Genomic DNA, 15,029 nt, shown 5'->3' with positions numbered 1-15,029 from the left:
TCCCTATAAGACATGAAAGTGAGAGAATGTGAATCTGTCATATGCTTATATGTGGCACAGAGTTGAGATCCATATCCTCACTAGCTTTTCTTCTGGTAGGTCAGTAACTTTCCTGATGAGGTTGTATTTAGTTGAGTAGATCTGCAGATAATGTGTTATGTTTTGAATGACTGCAGTTTAAACTTAAAACATGATCTGACATCTAGGTACGTTTATTTCTGAGCAGTGTAACCGATGGGCACATTACTCAGAATTCTCTGTTTGTAGGAGCTGGGGATAGAGCCAGGCAGGGGCATGGCCATGCTGTGCTCAGGCACCGAGTCACACCCTCCTCCTAGCCCACTGGCTAAATCATCTGCTCATACTCCTGTACTCTTCAGCCCAGTCTAAGCTTTGCTTACAGTGTAGCGAGTACAGAGCAGGTACCTGCGGAGCCGATGCTGTAGCCTCCGTAGGGAAGCTGACTTGATAGGTTTCTGTTTGTCACTTGTTACTTTGGTGATATGTGTGCATCTCTATAGAGTAAGGGTTAGGGGTTGTCATATATGTGTTTATTTTTCAGAGTCTCTCGTGAACCTATTATGTAAAGTATAATAAATTTGAGTAGATACTGCTGCAAGGGAGGTATACTGATTAATCTGCTTTTTTTCTTTTTTCTTTTTTTTTTTTTTCCAGTTTAAATATGGAAAGATTTCTTCCAAACACAATGGGAGTGTGAAAAAAGGTGTTATTTTTGCTACCTATTCTTCCCTTATTGGTGAAAGTCAGTCTGGTGGTAAGTATAAGACCAGGCTAAAACAGCTTCTGCACTGGTGTGGCGACGACTTCGACGGAGTGGTATCCTTCAGTAGAGACTGCTGGGTTTCAGTGGTGGGGAAGTTACATGGAGTTAGACCTTTAGAAACGATAAAATTGAGTGGGGTTTTTTTTGGGGGGGTAGGGTGATCAGTTTAATAGTTACAGTCCTGGGATTCCAGTCCCAGGAAACTAAAAGTAATTGTCAGGAGTTGGGGAGTGCCTACATCCTCTGTCCCTTACTTGGGGTTCATGATGGCTGTTCCCTGATGTGGTGAGTGCTTGAGGAGGCTGAGGAAGCAGCATTCACTCAGTGCTTCCCGCCCCAGTGCTTCTCGCCTCACTTGCTTATGGGATTGCTGCTGCTGCTGCTGCTGCTGCTGCTGCTGCTGCTGCTGCTGGAGAACCCCACATTCTGAGGTGCTGTTCTAACTTAGTTGCCAGTTGTTTATGGTTTCCTGACATTTCTCTGTAGAGCATAGTTCTTGCCTCAGTGAATCCTTTCCTGCATTTTGTTAAGAAAGAAATTTGTGACTGAAGTGAATGCCACATTGAGCGAATGCCTAGGAATTTTCAGTTTAAGGGAAAGGAATAGAGACAAGGCAGAGATGTCTTCATCTGTGTATGGAATCTGAAGACCCTTGTAGGATCCTACCTAGTCTGTAAGCCACACTCCTGCCCTGTGATGCATTCCTTAGCTCTTCCTTACAGATAGTGTTTGATGAATGTCACAAAGCAAAGAACTTGTGTCCTGTTGGCTCCTCAAAGCCGACCAAGACAGGCCTGGCTGTTCTAGAGCTTCAGAACAAACTGCCGAAAGCCAGAGTTGTTTACGCCAGTGCCACTGGTGAGTATATGTGTAATCAGAAGTACATTTGCATGTCTGGTGAGTGTGTATGTTGTCAGAAGTACATTTGTGTGTCCCTTGAGCAGCTATAATGTCTTTGGTTGTTTACCAGGTGCTTCTGAGCCCCGCAACATGGCCTACATGAACCGTCTTGGAATATGGGGTGAGGGAACCCCATTCAGAGAATTTAGTGATTTCATCCAGGCTGTGGAGCGCAGGTAAGGAGGCTTGTGGCACTGTTTCTGCCAGAAGTGTTTGTGTGTAGAAGTCCTGCTTTGCATATTGATAGTTACTGTGTGTTTTAATTTTGTTCAGAGGTGTTGGTGCCATGGAAATTGTTGCTATGGATATGAAGCTTAGAGGAATGTACATTGCACGGCAGCTGAGCTTTACTGGAGTGACCTTCAAAATTGAGGAAGTTCTTCTTTCTCAAAGCTATGTGAAAATGTATAACAAAGCAGTCAAGCTGGTGAGAAATGTTGTCAACTTTGTGCCTGATAATTGTTTTTAATGACTATTACCCATTGAAAAATTACAACATAAAAGAATGTTTTTAGGCTGTAAAACAACAGATGATCACAGTTGCTTATTTGACCATATTTTCTGTGTTTTTATTCTTTATGGTAATTCATATTCATATTCACTTCAAAATGAACTCACAATTACAGTATACTAATATCCTAAAATGACAGCTTTATGTAGTGTATTTTTGAAACATTTATGTATGACCATCCTAAAAATTGTCCAGGCATTGGTCCAAATGGCTGCAGATTATTTTGGTTGAAGGAGTCACTTTAATGTTCTGTATCATTGTGGCTGGTCTGGAACTTCCTATGCTATGTAGACCAGCCTGGCCTTGAACTTACAGAGATTCTCATGCCTCCTGAGTGATGGAGCTAAAGGCATATACCAACATGTTTAGCTTAAGGGATCACTTTTTTGTTGTTGTTATTGTTGTTGTTGTTGTTGTTGTTGTTTTTGGTTTTTCGAGACAGGGATTCTCTGTGTAGCCCTGGCTGTCCTGGAACTTACTTTGTAGACCAGGCTGTCCTCGAACTCAGAAATCCACCTGCCTCTGCCTCCCGAGTGCTGGGATTAAAGGTGTGCGCCACCACGCCTGGCTACGGGATCACTTTTAAGTAACAACTTTGAAAGATATTTGTAAAATGTTGTCTGTGTTTTCAGTGGGTTATCGCTAGAGAGCGATTTCAACAAGCTGCAGATTTGATTGATGCTGAGCAGAGAATGAAGAAATCAATGTGGGGTCAGTTCTGGTCTGCTCACCAAAGGTTTTTCAAGTACCTGTGTATAGCGTCCAAAGTGAAAAGGGTGGTGCAGCTCGCCCGGGAAGAGATGAAGAACGGGAAGGTAAGTTGGAGGATGTCTGGTGTGGTCTGTGCTAGCTGGCTAGTCTCCGGGATGGGGTCCTGTACTCGGGATAGTCTTTGGAGGTGGGAGGAAGGCTCTCTCTGTGTGGCCCTGTTAAAATTCACTCTGTAGGCCAGGCTAGACATGAACTCACAGAATGTTGGGATTAAAGGCTAAAGGTTTGCATCCCTATGCCCAACTCTGGAATAGTCTTTTAAATGGATGTTACTAAAAATACTATTGCAGTAAGATTTTATGTTAATAATTTATTTTCTCAGCCGTGTGTGGTGGCGCACGCCTTTAATCCCAGCACTTGGGAGGCAGAGACAGGCGGATTTCTGAGTTCCAGGTTAGCCTGGTCTACAGAGTGAGTTCCAGGACAGACAGGGCTAAACAGAGAAACCCTGTCTCGAAAAACAAACAAACAAACCAAAAATTTATTTTCTCATTGGTTTAGTTTTGAGACAGTATTGTTCTGTAACACAGATTGGTTTGGTATTTGAGTTGTGTAGGATCAACTCATAGCAGTTTTCCTGCCTTATTTGCTACCATTACTTGACTTGTTTTAAAGAGTGTGAGGTATCTTTAAAAATACATTCTAAACCAGACAGTGGTACTGCATGCCTTTTATCCTAGCACTGTTGAGGTAGAATTCTCTTTCTTGATTTCGAAGCCAGCCTGATGTATCCAGTGTGTTCCAAGACAGCCAGGGCTAAACAGAGAAAACCTGTCACAAAAAGCAAACAACAAAAACCAAGAAGTGCCAGGTGGTGTGTGTGTGTAGTTGTAGCACGTGAGAGATAGACACTAGAGGGTCTCAAGCTCAAGGCCAGCTGTGGCTCTATCAAAGTTAGAAAGTTCAGCATAGTATAACAAATATAAATACTGTGTTGCTTGTTCAGGGGTCTTCTTTTCGTGAATATTACCCTAAGCTTGCTAGCTTTGGTTTTGTATCTGCTTAAAACACAAACGGTTGCCTTGCCAATGGTGATAAACACCTTTTTTTTTTTTTTTNATATTACCCTAAGCTTGCTAGCTTTGGTTTTGTATCTGCTTAAAACACAAACGGTTGCCTTGCCAATGGTGATAAACACCTTTTTTTTTTTTTTTTAAATTTTTATTTATTTATTATATGTAAGTACACTGTAGCTGTCTTCAGACACTCCAGAAGAGGGAATCAGATCATGTTAAGGATGGTTGTGAGCCACCATGTGGTTGCTGGGATTTGAACTCTGGACCTTAAGAAGAGCAGTCGGGTGCTCTTACCCGCTGAGCCATCTCACCAGTCCCGATAAACACCTTTTATCCCCAAGTTTGAGAGGCAGAGGCAGGGAAATTAAAAGTTTAAGGAAAGCCTGTGTGTGCGACAGAGAGAGCAAAACACACACATACATGCAGGCACACACATAAAACACTAAGCATTATGAATTCCATGAGGTCAGCGACATTTATCATGTTTTCTATAATATATTTCCTCTGAGTTTCTTTCTGGGGATTGGAGGGAGATAAGGACTTTACATATGCCTGGCTGTCCTGAAACTCCAGAGACCCGCCTGCCTCTGCCTCTGCCTCTGCCTCTGCCTCTGCCTCTGGAGGACTGGGATTAGAGGCAAGTGCCACCATGCCTGGGTTTTTCCACTTTTTGACATAGCTCACATAGAGTAAATGAAGCCCAAACTACTTTAATGTGTTGGGTTATTTCTTCATAGTTGTGTATTTTGTGTTTTCCAGTGTGTTGTAATTGGTCTGCAGTCTACAGGAGAAGCCAGAACTTTAGAGGCCTTGGAAGAGGGCGGAGGAGAACTAAATGATTTTGTTTCAACTGCCAAGTAATGTCTTTAAATCTATTTTTGAATATTAAATTAGATGAACCTCTAGCATTTCCTTTAAAAGTTGTCCTTATCTGAGTTTTCACGGTTCTGTCCTTTCCTTCTTTTTTTTGGTTTTTCGAGACAGGGTTTCTCTGTTTAGCCCTGGCTGTCCTGGAACTCACTCTGTAGACCAGGCTGGCCTTGAACTCAGAAATCCACCTGCCTCTGCCTCCCGGAGTGCTGGGATTAAAGGCATGCACCACCACGCCCGGCGCTTTCCTTCTTTATAATAAATCTTCTGGGAAATAATAGATCCTGAAATGCTGAGCATTTTGGTGATTTTATGTAGAGTATTTAGACTAACATCTGGATTTTGTTTTATACATCTTGAAACTGGTTGAACTTAAGATTTAATGTTGTGTGTTTCAAATAACCCTTGCATTTTTGAGTGACACTTAGTTTGACATAATATCATAATATCTGCTCTAAACACTCAATATTGGGGAATGGAAAGATGGCTCAGTGTTCAAGCCCATATTGCTCTCCTATTGGACCTGACTTTAGTTCCCAGCACCTATGTATAACTCTTAGCCCCAGGGTATCTCGGTGCCCTCTTGCTAGCTCTGAGGGCATCTGCACAGCATGTACCTCATACCCATTTACATGCATACATATAATTTCTTCTTAAAATAACATTTTACAAAAACAAGAAAGTGGAAATTAATATTGCAACTTCAGAAAGCTTTAAAGATGATTAATTGAAGACCAGACATATTGGCACCTACATGCCTTTGTTCCTAGCACTGGGGAGTCACAGGCAGCAGGGCTCTGAGAGTCCAAGGCCATTGTAGGCCCTAGTGAGTCACTGTCTTAAAATCCTGAAGGAAAAAAATAGTTAATTGAGGGGACTGGAGAGATGGTTCAGAGTTGAAAAGCACTCAGTGTCTGCTCTTAAAGTGGACCTACTGACCATGTGGTTGCTCTCCACCACAACTCCAGTTTCCAGGGCTCGGACTCCCTCTGCTGGCTTTTGAGGGTACTGGGCATGCAAAAAACCATACACAGAAAATAAATTTAAACATTTTACAAAAAGATTTATTTATTTTATGTATACAGGTACATTGTAGCTGTACAGGTGGTTGTTGGGAATTGAATCTAGGACCTTTGCTTGCTCTGGTCAACCCCGCCCGCTCCAGTTGGCTCTGCTCTGGACCCGCTCGCCCTGGTCAACTCTTACTCAGTCTCTGCTCACTCTGGCCCAAAGATTTATTTATTATTATAAATAAGTACACTGTTGCTGTCTTCAGACAGATCTGATGCCAGAAGAGGGCATCAGATCTCTTTACGGGTGGTTGTTGGGATTTGAATTCGGGACCTTCAGAAGAGCAGTCAGTGCCCTTAACTGCTGAGCCATCTCACCAGCCCCTAAACATTTTTGTTTTGTTCTTTTTTTTTTTTTTAATAAATCGGCATGATAGATTTGAGGCTGTCCTGTACCCTTTTGGGGGGACATGCCCAAGAGCTTTAGGAATTCCTGTCACTCAAAACTGCTTGTGAAATAATCTTTCTGTTTTTAATGATTGAGAAACTTCTAGTATTTACATGTTAAGCTACCTGAGCAGTATATACGTGCATTTATGGTGTTAGTGTAGTGTGAAGCACACTAAGTTTCAAAGACATCTTCAAATATAAATATAAGATGCATTATAATTGTAAGACATCTTGAGATTCCACATTGAAGACTGATAATTGAGGTAAGAAAATGTGCTATTACTGAAATTAGTTTCAGTAACCTCTTTGTGCAGTTTGTTTTATATAAGGGTCTTGCAATATTTCCCAGGCCAGTCTTGAATTTCTGGACTTAAGATATCTCCTTCCAGGTGGGAGATATTTACTTGAGCTGAGTTAGGAAAATTGCTTAAGATTGAAGAAAATGTATTAAACATATCTAGTAAGGATTGCATAGGTGCCTCATGAAGAAGTAAGGCTCACTGCTTTTTCCCACAGAGGGGTCTTGCAGTCTCTGATTTGTTTTTCCCACAGAGGGGTATTGCAGTCTCTGATTGAGAAACACTTCCCTGCTCCAGACAGGAAGAAACTTTACAGTTTGCTAGGAATCGACTTGACAGCCCCAAGTAACAATAGTTCACCAAGAGACAGTCCTTGTAAAGAAAATAAAGTAAAGAAGCGGAAAGGTGAGTGCTTTTCTTTAAGTCGTTGACTCTGACAGTGCTGCTGGTCTTGTTTAGAATCAGCTGTTTGATGTTCCTGCCTTCCCTGGTAGGGAAGGGGCTGATGCTTTTTCCTGTTGGTTAGTTTCGGGAAGTAAGAAGAATGGTTCGGATTGTGGGGCAGGGGCGGGGCCTTATCCTCCCACCCCTGCTTTTGGGTAGCGCTGGGCTGGGGTTGCAGGGATCATGTTTACCTTGCTGATTAAGGCTTTGGTTGGCGTACTTATTTATTATTAGGAATTGTATTCATTCCTGTTTGTTAATTAGCTTGGATTGTTGTAAACTAGAATATGTGATTGGGGTTTATGTCCTGTTTGACTAATGACCTGACACTCTTGTAATTATTTCAGATATGACAAGATACACATTCTTCATATTGAAATGTTTTTTATTACATTCATTCATGGGTACACATGTATCATTGTGAGTGTGGAGGTCACAGGATGAGTTGATCCCCTCTTTTGACCATGTAGGTTTTGGGCTCCTCCTCAGCTCCTCAGGCTTTGTGACAAGCACTCTTATGTGCTGAACCATTTCAGCGGTTCCCATGTCTGTACTGCGCCTGAAGTGAGTGAGTGGCTACTGCCACTGGAGCGCACACCCTCTGCGGGTTTTCAAGATAGGGTTTCCCTGTGTAGCCCTGGCTGTCCTGGAACTCACTCTGTAGACCAGGCTGGCCTCAAACTCAGAAATCCGCCTGCCTCTGCCTCCCAAGTGCTGGGACCCTCTACATTTTAATCGAGGAGTACAGGAAGTAATGGTGTCCTATGATCAGTAGTGTCTTAAGAGAAGCTGACATGTTACTATGTCACAAGAAGTTAGGTTTTCTCTGTTCCATTAGTAAGAGAACTTGGGGTTTTGATTTGAGTTTTTGAGCATTCACAGTCTGTTTCTTTAAATATTAGGTTATTCAAACCAAACACTTAATTACCTTTGAAAATCAGATTTTATGTATCAGGATGTCATCTCTCTGTGTCTCTCCCCACGCCTTTTATCTGTCAAGACTTTGTCTCATGTAATCCTAATGTGCCTAGAACTCACTTTGTAGACTAGGCTAGCTTTGAATTATTCAGAGTCAGACCTGTGTCTACCTCCCAAGTTCTGGGATTAGAGACTTGTGCCACCACACCTAGCTTATACATTAATTTTTCTAGGTATTTTCTGTAGTTACTGTTAACTCTTTTCAAAACTAGTTAATAGTTAATTGTGAGCATGACTTTGATTCTGTTTGAACTTAATCTTGAGTTTTTATTTAATTTTTATGGTTTGAGAATTTTATGCATGCATATAATGTGGTTTGATCCGGCTTCTCATTTCTTTTCCATCAGTTTTGAGTCTGTATTTATACATGTAGTTTCTTGTTGGGTAGCTGACTATACTTGAGTTCTTGGTTCTTATGAACTTGCTTTGTTCTTCACGTGTACACTCTGGCTGTCTGCACTTCTCACTAGATTCAGCTCACAAACTACAATATGACACAGTAGGTCTTTAGAAACACTAAATTTAGGCTGGGCAATTGGAGCACATGCTTTTAATCCCAGCACTCGGGTCTACAAAGCAAGTTCTAGGACAGCCAGGGCTACACGCACACACACACACACACATCTCAAAACATGAGCAAAAATACACAATGAATTTCTAGCTGAGTCTTGTTTGTGGCTTTTGAGGGTAGGTGAAGAAATTACTCGAGAAGCCAAAAAAGCACGAAAAGTTGGCGGCCTTACTGGAAGCAGCTCTGATGACAGTGGAAGTGAGTCTGATGTGTCTGAAAATGACGAAAGCGACTATGAGAGCTCCAAAAACATGAGCTCTGGGGATGATGACGATTTCAATCCCTTCAGAGATGAGTCCAGTGAAGACAATGAAGACGGTGAGTTATTTCATTGAAGTCTTGCCATGTTAGCAGGAAACTGAGCTGTTGTGTGGGATCTCTTGAGTTTTTGGCCAGCCAAGGTTACACAATGAGATCCTGTCTCTAAGACATACAAGAAAGAGAACCTTTTCTAGGTGCTGGAGATATGGCTCAGTGGTCTTACTATTGTTGCAGAGATTCTGAGTTCACTTTCCAGCATGTAGGTCTGAGGACTCCAGCTCCAGGGACATTTGACCTCCCAAGACACGCACCAACCTCCATAAGGATGCATGCAGATACCTGTGATTAAAAGTTAGACAGGGTTTACAAACATGAATGAAACCTTTTATCTACTTAATATTTGTGATCCAGCAGATTCTAGTCTTTTCTTAGAGCAGAACAAACTTGTCTGTCTACTAAAGGTTTGACCCAAAAATAGAGAGATGAGCTCAGCTTTGTGCCCTGTTTTTGATGTCGGGATAGGGCCTCACTATGTAGCCCTGTATTATGTAGAATTGTGCATTCATTTCTTTATATTAAATTTGGGGGATGTGACTTTACTCTCGATCCTATTCTTCTCCTTCAGTATTCCTGAGTTCTGTGATCCAGGGATTGCAAGATCAGGCCATCCATGGGCTTGCAAGTTTTAACTTCAGAATGTGGAATGGTAGCTTTCTGTGTGCGAATGAATGTGCTGGCCACTCCGGGTTGGCAGTACTTCTATAAGTAGTCAGCAAAACTGTACTTACCTTCTTTAAAGATTCCATAATGTTCTAATAAGTTATTTGATACGTATTTGCCTTTTCTTTTTAGATCCCTGGTTAATTAGGAAGGACCATAAGAAAAGCAAAGATAAAAAAAAGAAGAAAAGTATCGATCCAGATTCCATTCAAAGTGCCTTGTTAGCATCAGGTCTTGGGTCAAAGCGGCCTAGTTTCTCCTCTGCACCAGTCATCTCCCCTGCTCCCAACAGTGCACCAGGTACCACACGGAAACTTCTGCTTTGGAAATGTGCTGTTGATGAAATCCGGTATTGACGTTTGAACAATGATTAACAATGTTCTTTATCAGCCAACAGCAACAGCAACAGCAGCCTTATAACAAGTCAGGATGCTGTTGAAAGGGCGCAACAGATGAAGAAAGACCTGCTTGATAAACTAGAAAAATTGGCTGAAGACCTCCCTCCTAACACCCTGGATGAGCTTATCGATGAACTTGGTGGTCCTGAAAATGTGGCTGAGGTAAACAGATGTGGTTAATGCTGTGTTCCCTCTTGATAACATTCGCTTCTCCTTTTAAAGTTTTTGTTTGTTTGTTTTTTTGTTTATATAAAAATATGAGTGCTCTATTGGCCTCTATGGCTGCATGTATTATAGATGGTTGTGAGCCACCATGTGGTTGCTGGGAATTGATTTTATAGCCTCTGGAAGAGCAGGCAGTGCTCTTAACCACTGACTTATCTCTCCAGCCCCTTTCTTCACTGTAAATCCTGTGAAATGACTGTCTTTAGAAGCCTTTTTCTGTTGTATTTCTTATGACTAAAGAAATCCTGTGCTCATTGCCTGATTGTTTGCTCTGTTCTTGCTTACTATACTGTTTCACATCTTTTGTTATTGTGACCATGTACAATGTAAATGTTTGTCCCCAGTGACAACTTGTCACATCCGAGTTTCATGCTCCCAGCCAATTTGCTTAAAACACTGTTGATGTTTATTTCTCAGATGACTGGCCGCAAAGGGCGGGTAGTGAGCAATGATGACGGAAGCATATCCTACGAGTCGAGGTCTGAACTTGATGTGCCTGTGGAGATTCTTAACATCACAGAGAAGCAAAGGTTTATGGATGGAGACAAGGTATTCTTTCCATGGGTGGTTTTCATTAGAAGGCACCTGCATATATTTTCAGTGTCAACTTCAGAAGGATCACTTCTCTCGTTTTGAGTGTACTCCCGGTGGGAACTCTAAGCATGCTTTCTATTACTGTGCTTTCCTCTAACCACTGGAGCCTTACTCAGGAATTGCCTCAAACACTAGGATTCTCAGATCTCTTCTTAGCCATTTGCTTCTAGAATTATATACATTGTCCTTATGACTTTTTTTTTTTTTAAAGAAACAGAATTTTTCAAAAAGATTTATATTATTTTGCCAATCTGGCAAAATAGTGGTGCACACCTTTAATCCCAGCACTCGGAGACAGACAGGTAGATACCTGAGTTTGAGACAAGTCTCAACTACTAAATGGGTTCTAGAACATCCAGGGTTTATCTCAAAAAAAAGAAAAACTTTATGTTATATGTATGTTGTGTTTGTGTGCTCTTAGAAGCACATTGAGTCCCCTGGAACCAGCGTTATAGATGGTGGTGGGCCATTGTGTGTCTGCCATTCCTCCAGATGTTGGGACTGAAGATTTATGCCACTGTGCCCACTTGTCTATGAGTGTTTTGCTTGAGTGTGTATACAAGCACCAAGTCTGTTTTGGGTGCTTCTGGAGGCCAAAAGACTGTCAGGTTCCCTGGGATTCCAGTTAGAGTTTATGTGATTATGTTATGAACCTAGGCCCAAGTATGAAAGGAATTTTTCAAAATCAGTACATTGCTAAATCATATTTTTAAAAATTATTACCATTTTAATTTTTTTATTGTGTAGAAGTACGTTTGTGAATAGGCATGCTCTATGGCATTTGAGTGTAGGTCAAAGGATAACTGGGAATCTGTTCTCTCCCTCTGCCACATGGGCTCCTGGAATTGAACTGAGGTTGTTAGACTATGCAGAAGTTTCTTTTCCTTACTTATGGTTTAAACAAGATTCTATTTCTCTCGTGTACTTGTTTCTGTGCTGGCTAAGTGTATGATATCATATGCCTGTAGTTTCGGAGTCTGAGCCCGTTGGATCCTGAGCTGTAGGCTAGCTTTGCCTACATAGGAGACTGTCTCAGGTTTCTGACTACCTCTCCTTAACCTCCATCTCCCTCTATTCACTGTCTCTAGACAGAACCTTACTCTATCTAGTCTGTCTTCATTTTCTTCAGTTTCTAGTCTCAAGTGATTCTCCTGCCTCAGACTCTGGAATAGGCAGGACCACCACTATTTTTGTCTTTTTGAGTCTGGGTCTTGCTATGTAGCTCAGGATGGCTTTGAACTCATTTTTCCCTCCGTCCTCAGCCTCCTGCATACCGTGATTACACTATGCACCGTTATGTCTGTACCCTCCCTGTTATGTCTGTATGTATTATTCACCGTTATGTCTGACCCTTAACTGAGTGCCTCGTGCTTGTTTGGTAAGCACTCTGCTTGTGAGCTGCATCAGTAGCATTTTCCCACTTGAGTCAGGATTGCTGACTGCATGCTGTCCAAGCCTTGGAAGGCTACAGTACACATGGCCTTGTCTTCCACTTCAGAACTGATTCCTGTGTAGTATGCCTCCTACATATTCTTCACTGGCTGCAGCTTGCCTATGTGCTCATGCTTAGTAATGAGGGAAACTGGGGCAGCTAATCTTGACTCTGGGCTGCACATGCCCAGCTGGCACTAGGGCATCATATTACTATGAAAAGATAGTGGAGAACATACTGGTGGCCATCACTGTCCACGGAATTTCTCTTTGCTTAAAGGTAATTTTTGTTTCCTTTTTAAATTTTATACAGAATATTGCTATTATCTCAGAAGCGGCCAGCTCAGGTATTTCTTTACAAGCAGATCGGAGAGCTAAAAACCAAAGGCGAAGAGTTCACATGACTTTAGAATTACCCTGGAGTGCCGATAGGGCGATTCAGCAGTTTGGTAAGTGTCTCCACTGCATCCTACTGGAAGAAAAGGTGAGAGTTTCTGGGAGTCGTCTGTCTGTATGAGATACCAGAAGCTTATAGAACGCTCAGATTCTATACTGGAAGTGTGTTCTCTGATGCCGTGATATGCAGTGGATAAGGAACACTTTTTTTTGCCTGTTTTTAAATCTCTGGTAGGATTGCAAAGGGGTCCTGGCCTTCCAGAACAGGGTTCCTCAGAAGTATCTTCATTGTATGTTTGTATGTTATGTGTGGCTATGTAGTAACACTGGCTAACCAAATGATGGCAGTGTTTGAACAGTTATGGCAGATTCTGATCCTTGGGTGGTAATGCCAATGACTAGAGTTTAAATTGCTGTTATGGGGATCTGGGAAGGGTTGTATTATTTTTAATTTTCTTTATGAGGGTCCTTTTTTCTTTTTTTCGTGCGTGTGTGCGCGCACGCGCGCTAGCTTGGCCAGGTTGATGTATGCAGGCTACTCTCAGCACTTGATTGGTAGACACAGAAGTACCAGGTGTTAAAGGCCTGACTTAAGGCTGCATAGTGTGTTTGAGACCATCCTGGATCTTGTCTCTTTACCTCCTAAGTATAAAGCTACAAATTAGGGTCTCAGAATAGCCCATTTCTACCTACATGATCATTGAACTGTATGAATTTTTGTTACAGGAAGAACACACAGGTCAAACCAAGTGACTGCTCCAGAGTATGTCTTTCTGATTTCGGAACTGGCTGGAGAACAGAGATTTGCATCTATTGTTGCTAAAAGACTTGAGAGTTTGGTAAGTTCTGAGTTGTGTTAGATGAGCATCATAGATGATTTGTGTTAGTTGATAAGGGTTTGACCAGAAATTCTGTTTTGTCAGGGGGCACTTACACATGGCGACAGAAGAGCAACAGAATCTAGAGATCTGAGCAGGTTCAACTTTGACAACAAGGTACTTCGGTGTCTAATGATGTGGAACAAGCCACTCTACTTGCTTGCTGTTGTTAGTGTTGCCTTCTGTGTCTGCATGTGAGACAGGGCTCACATATCATGATCTGTACATACATACTTTTATTCCTGTTGGAAAACACTCCTGGGAAAGCATCAAGATGAGTTATTAGACATAAAGAAAGTCATTAACATATTGAATGTCTGCTGCATGAAAAGGTACAGAATAGGCGGTCGTAAATAATGTCCTGAATATTTATAAATAATGGTTTCTGAATATTGGGTACAATTATAATTTATAGCATTTAATTGGTTAAAATATTACCCAAATGTTGAGCCTGGTTAAAACATCATTTTTTTTTTTTTTAACAGTATGGAAGAAATGCTTTAGAAATTGTTATGAAATCCATTGTAAACTTGGATTCTCCTATGGTATCACCACCTCCAGACTACCCTGGAGAATTCTTTAAAGGTAACTTAAAAATTGTAACTTGGAAGAAAGATATTTGGTTGGTATACTCTATGCTTTGCATGTATGAAGGCCTGACTTCTATCCCTAGTATCAACCTCGGCATAGTACTGTATTCTAGTCACCCCGGAACTCCACTTGGTGAGACAAGAAGGACCGACTGATAGTGAGTCCCTGTCTATAGTAAAAGATGAAGTCAGGGCTTAGATAAATAGCTCAGCAGTTAGGAAAATTTAGTTGCTCTTGGAGAAGACCTGGGTTTGTGTTCCAGCACATAGTTGGTGGCTCACAACTATCAGTAACTCCAGTTCCCTGGTATCCAAAGCCATCCTCTGGCCTCTATGGATTGCACACATGTGATGCTAGACATACATACAAGCAACATACAAGCAGAACACTCAATAAATCTTGAATGACTAGCATAGTGACACAGGCATTTAATCTCAGAGGCAACTGGATATCTGAGTTGGAGGCCAGCCTGTTCTACAAGAATGAGTCCCGGGTCAGCCAGACTTACATAGTGAGACCCAGTCTTGAGAAAAATCCAAAACAATAACTTAATCTTCAAAAAAATTTAAAGCCAAAGCTAAGCAACAATAAGACGCATAAATGAGTGCCAATCACATGTGGTTCAGAACATGTCTTTCTCCTTTTGTGTTTATTTGAGAAGTATTAATAAAAAAATCTGGGTGAGTGTTCACTTTTTCTATCCTTTTTACAATGTCAGGATTGCCGGGGGTGGTGGGGAGTTAATTAGTTATACTTGATATCCATATAATGAAAAGGGAAACAGCTGTTTAATTGTCTGACCTTCACATGTGAAAGTGTCTATGCTCAGCATACAAGTAAGATAAAAAATTTACTTTAAAAATAATAATGCAGCTAGGCATGGTGGCGCACGCCTTTAATCCCAGCACTCGGGAGGCAGAGGCAGGCGGAT

General features: G+C 41.5%; 1 protein-coding gene across 6 annotated transcripts in view; it reads left to right on the top strand.

The window, feature by feature from the left end:
* Sbno1 (strawberry notch homolog 1) overlaps positions 1 to 15,029 on the top strand; it is a 54,943-nt gene that overhangs the window by 24,575 nt on the left and 15,339 nt on the right. For all 6 annotated transcript variants that reach the window (XM_029533533.1, XM_029533531.1, XM_021222490.2 and 3 more), the window contains 15 exons: positions 676 to 837; positions 1,507 to 1,642; positions 1,755 to 1,860; positions 1,958 to 2,111; positions 2,828 to 3,010; positions 4,742 to 4,839; positions 6,865 to 7,016; positions 8,725 to 8,922; positions 9,718 to 9,885; positions 9,976 to 10,145; positions 10,626 to 10,757; positions 12,547 to 12,682; positions 13,356 to 13,468; positions 13,553 to 13,624; positions 13,993 to 14,092. In XM_029533533.1, the coding sequence (XP_029389393.1) occupies positions 676 to 837; positions 1,507 to 1,642; positions 1,755 to 1,860; positions 1,958 to 2,111; positions 2,828 to 3,010; positions 4,742 to 4,839; positions 6,865 to 7,016; positions 8,725 to 8,922; positions 9,718 to 9,885; positions 9,976 to 10,145; positions 10,626 to 10,757; positions 12,547 to 12,682; positions 13,356 to 13,468; positions 13,553 to 13,624; positions 13,993 to 14,092 (2,080 nt within the window). The remainder of the gene's footprint in view (positions 1 to 675; positions 838 to 1,506; positions 1,643 to 1,754; positions 1,861 to 1,957; positions 2,112 to 2,827; positions 3,011 to 4,741; positions 4,840 to 6,864; positions 7,017 to 8,724; positions 8,923 to 9,717; positions 9,886 to 9,975; positions 10,146 to 10,625; positions 10,758 to 12,546; positions 12,683 to 13,355; positions 13,469 to 13,552; positions 13,625 to 13,992; positions 14,093 to 15,029) is intronic.

Source organism: Mus pahari, chromosome 23 (genome assembly GCF_900095145.1).
Source record: "Mus pahari chromosome 23, PAHARI_EIJ_v1.1, whole genome shotgun sequence".
In the NCBI taxonomy this organism is placed as follows: Eukaryota; Metazoa; Chordata; class Mammalia; order Rodentia; family Muridae; genus Mus; species Mus pahari.
This window is presented reverse-complemented; position numbering and strand designations above follow the sequence as displayed.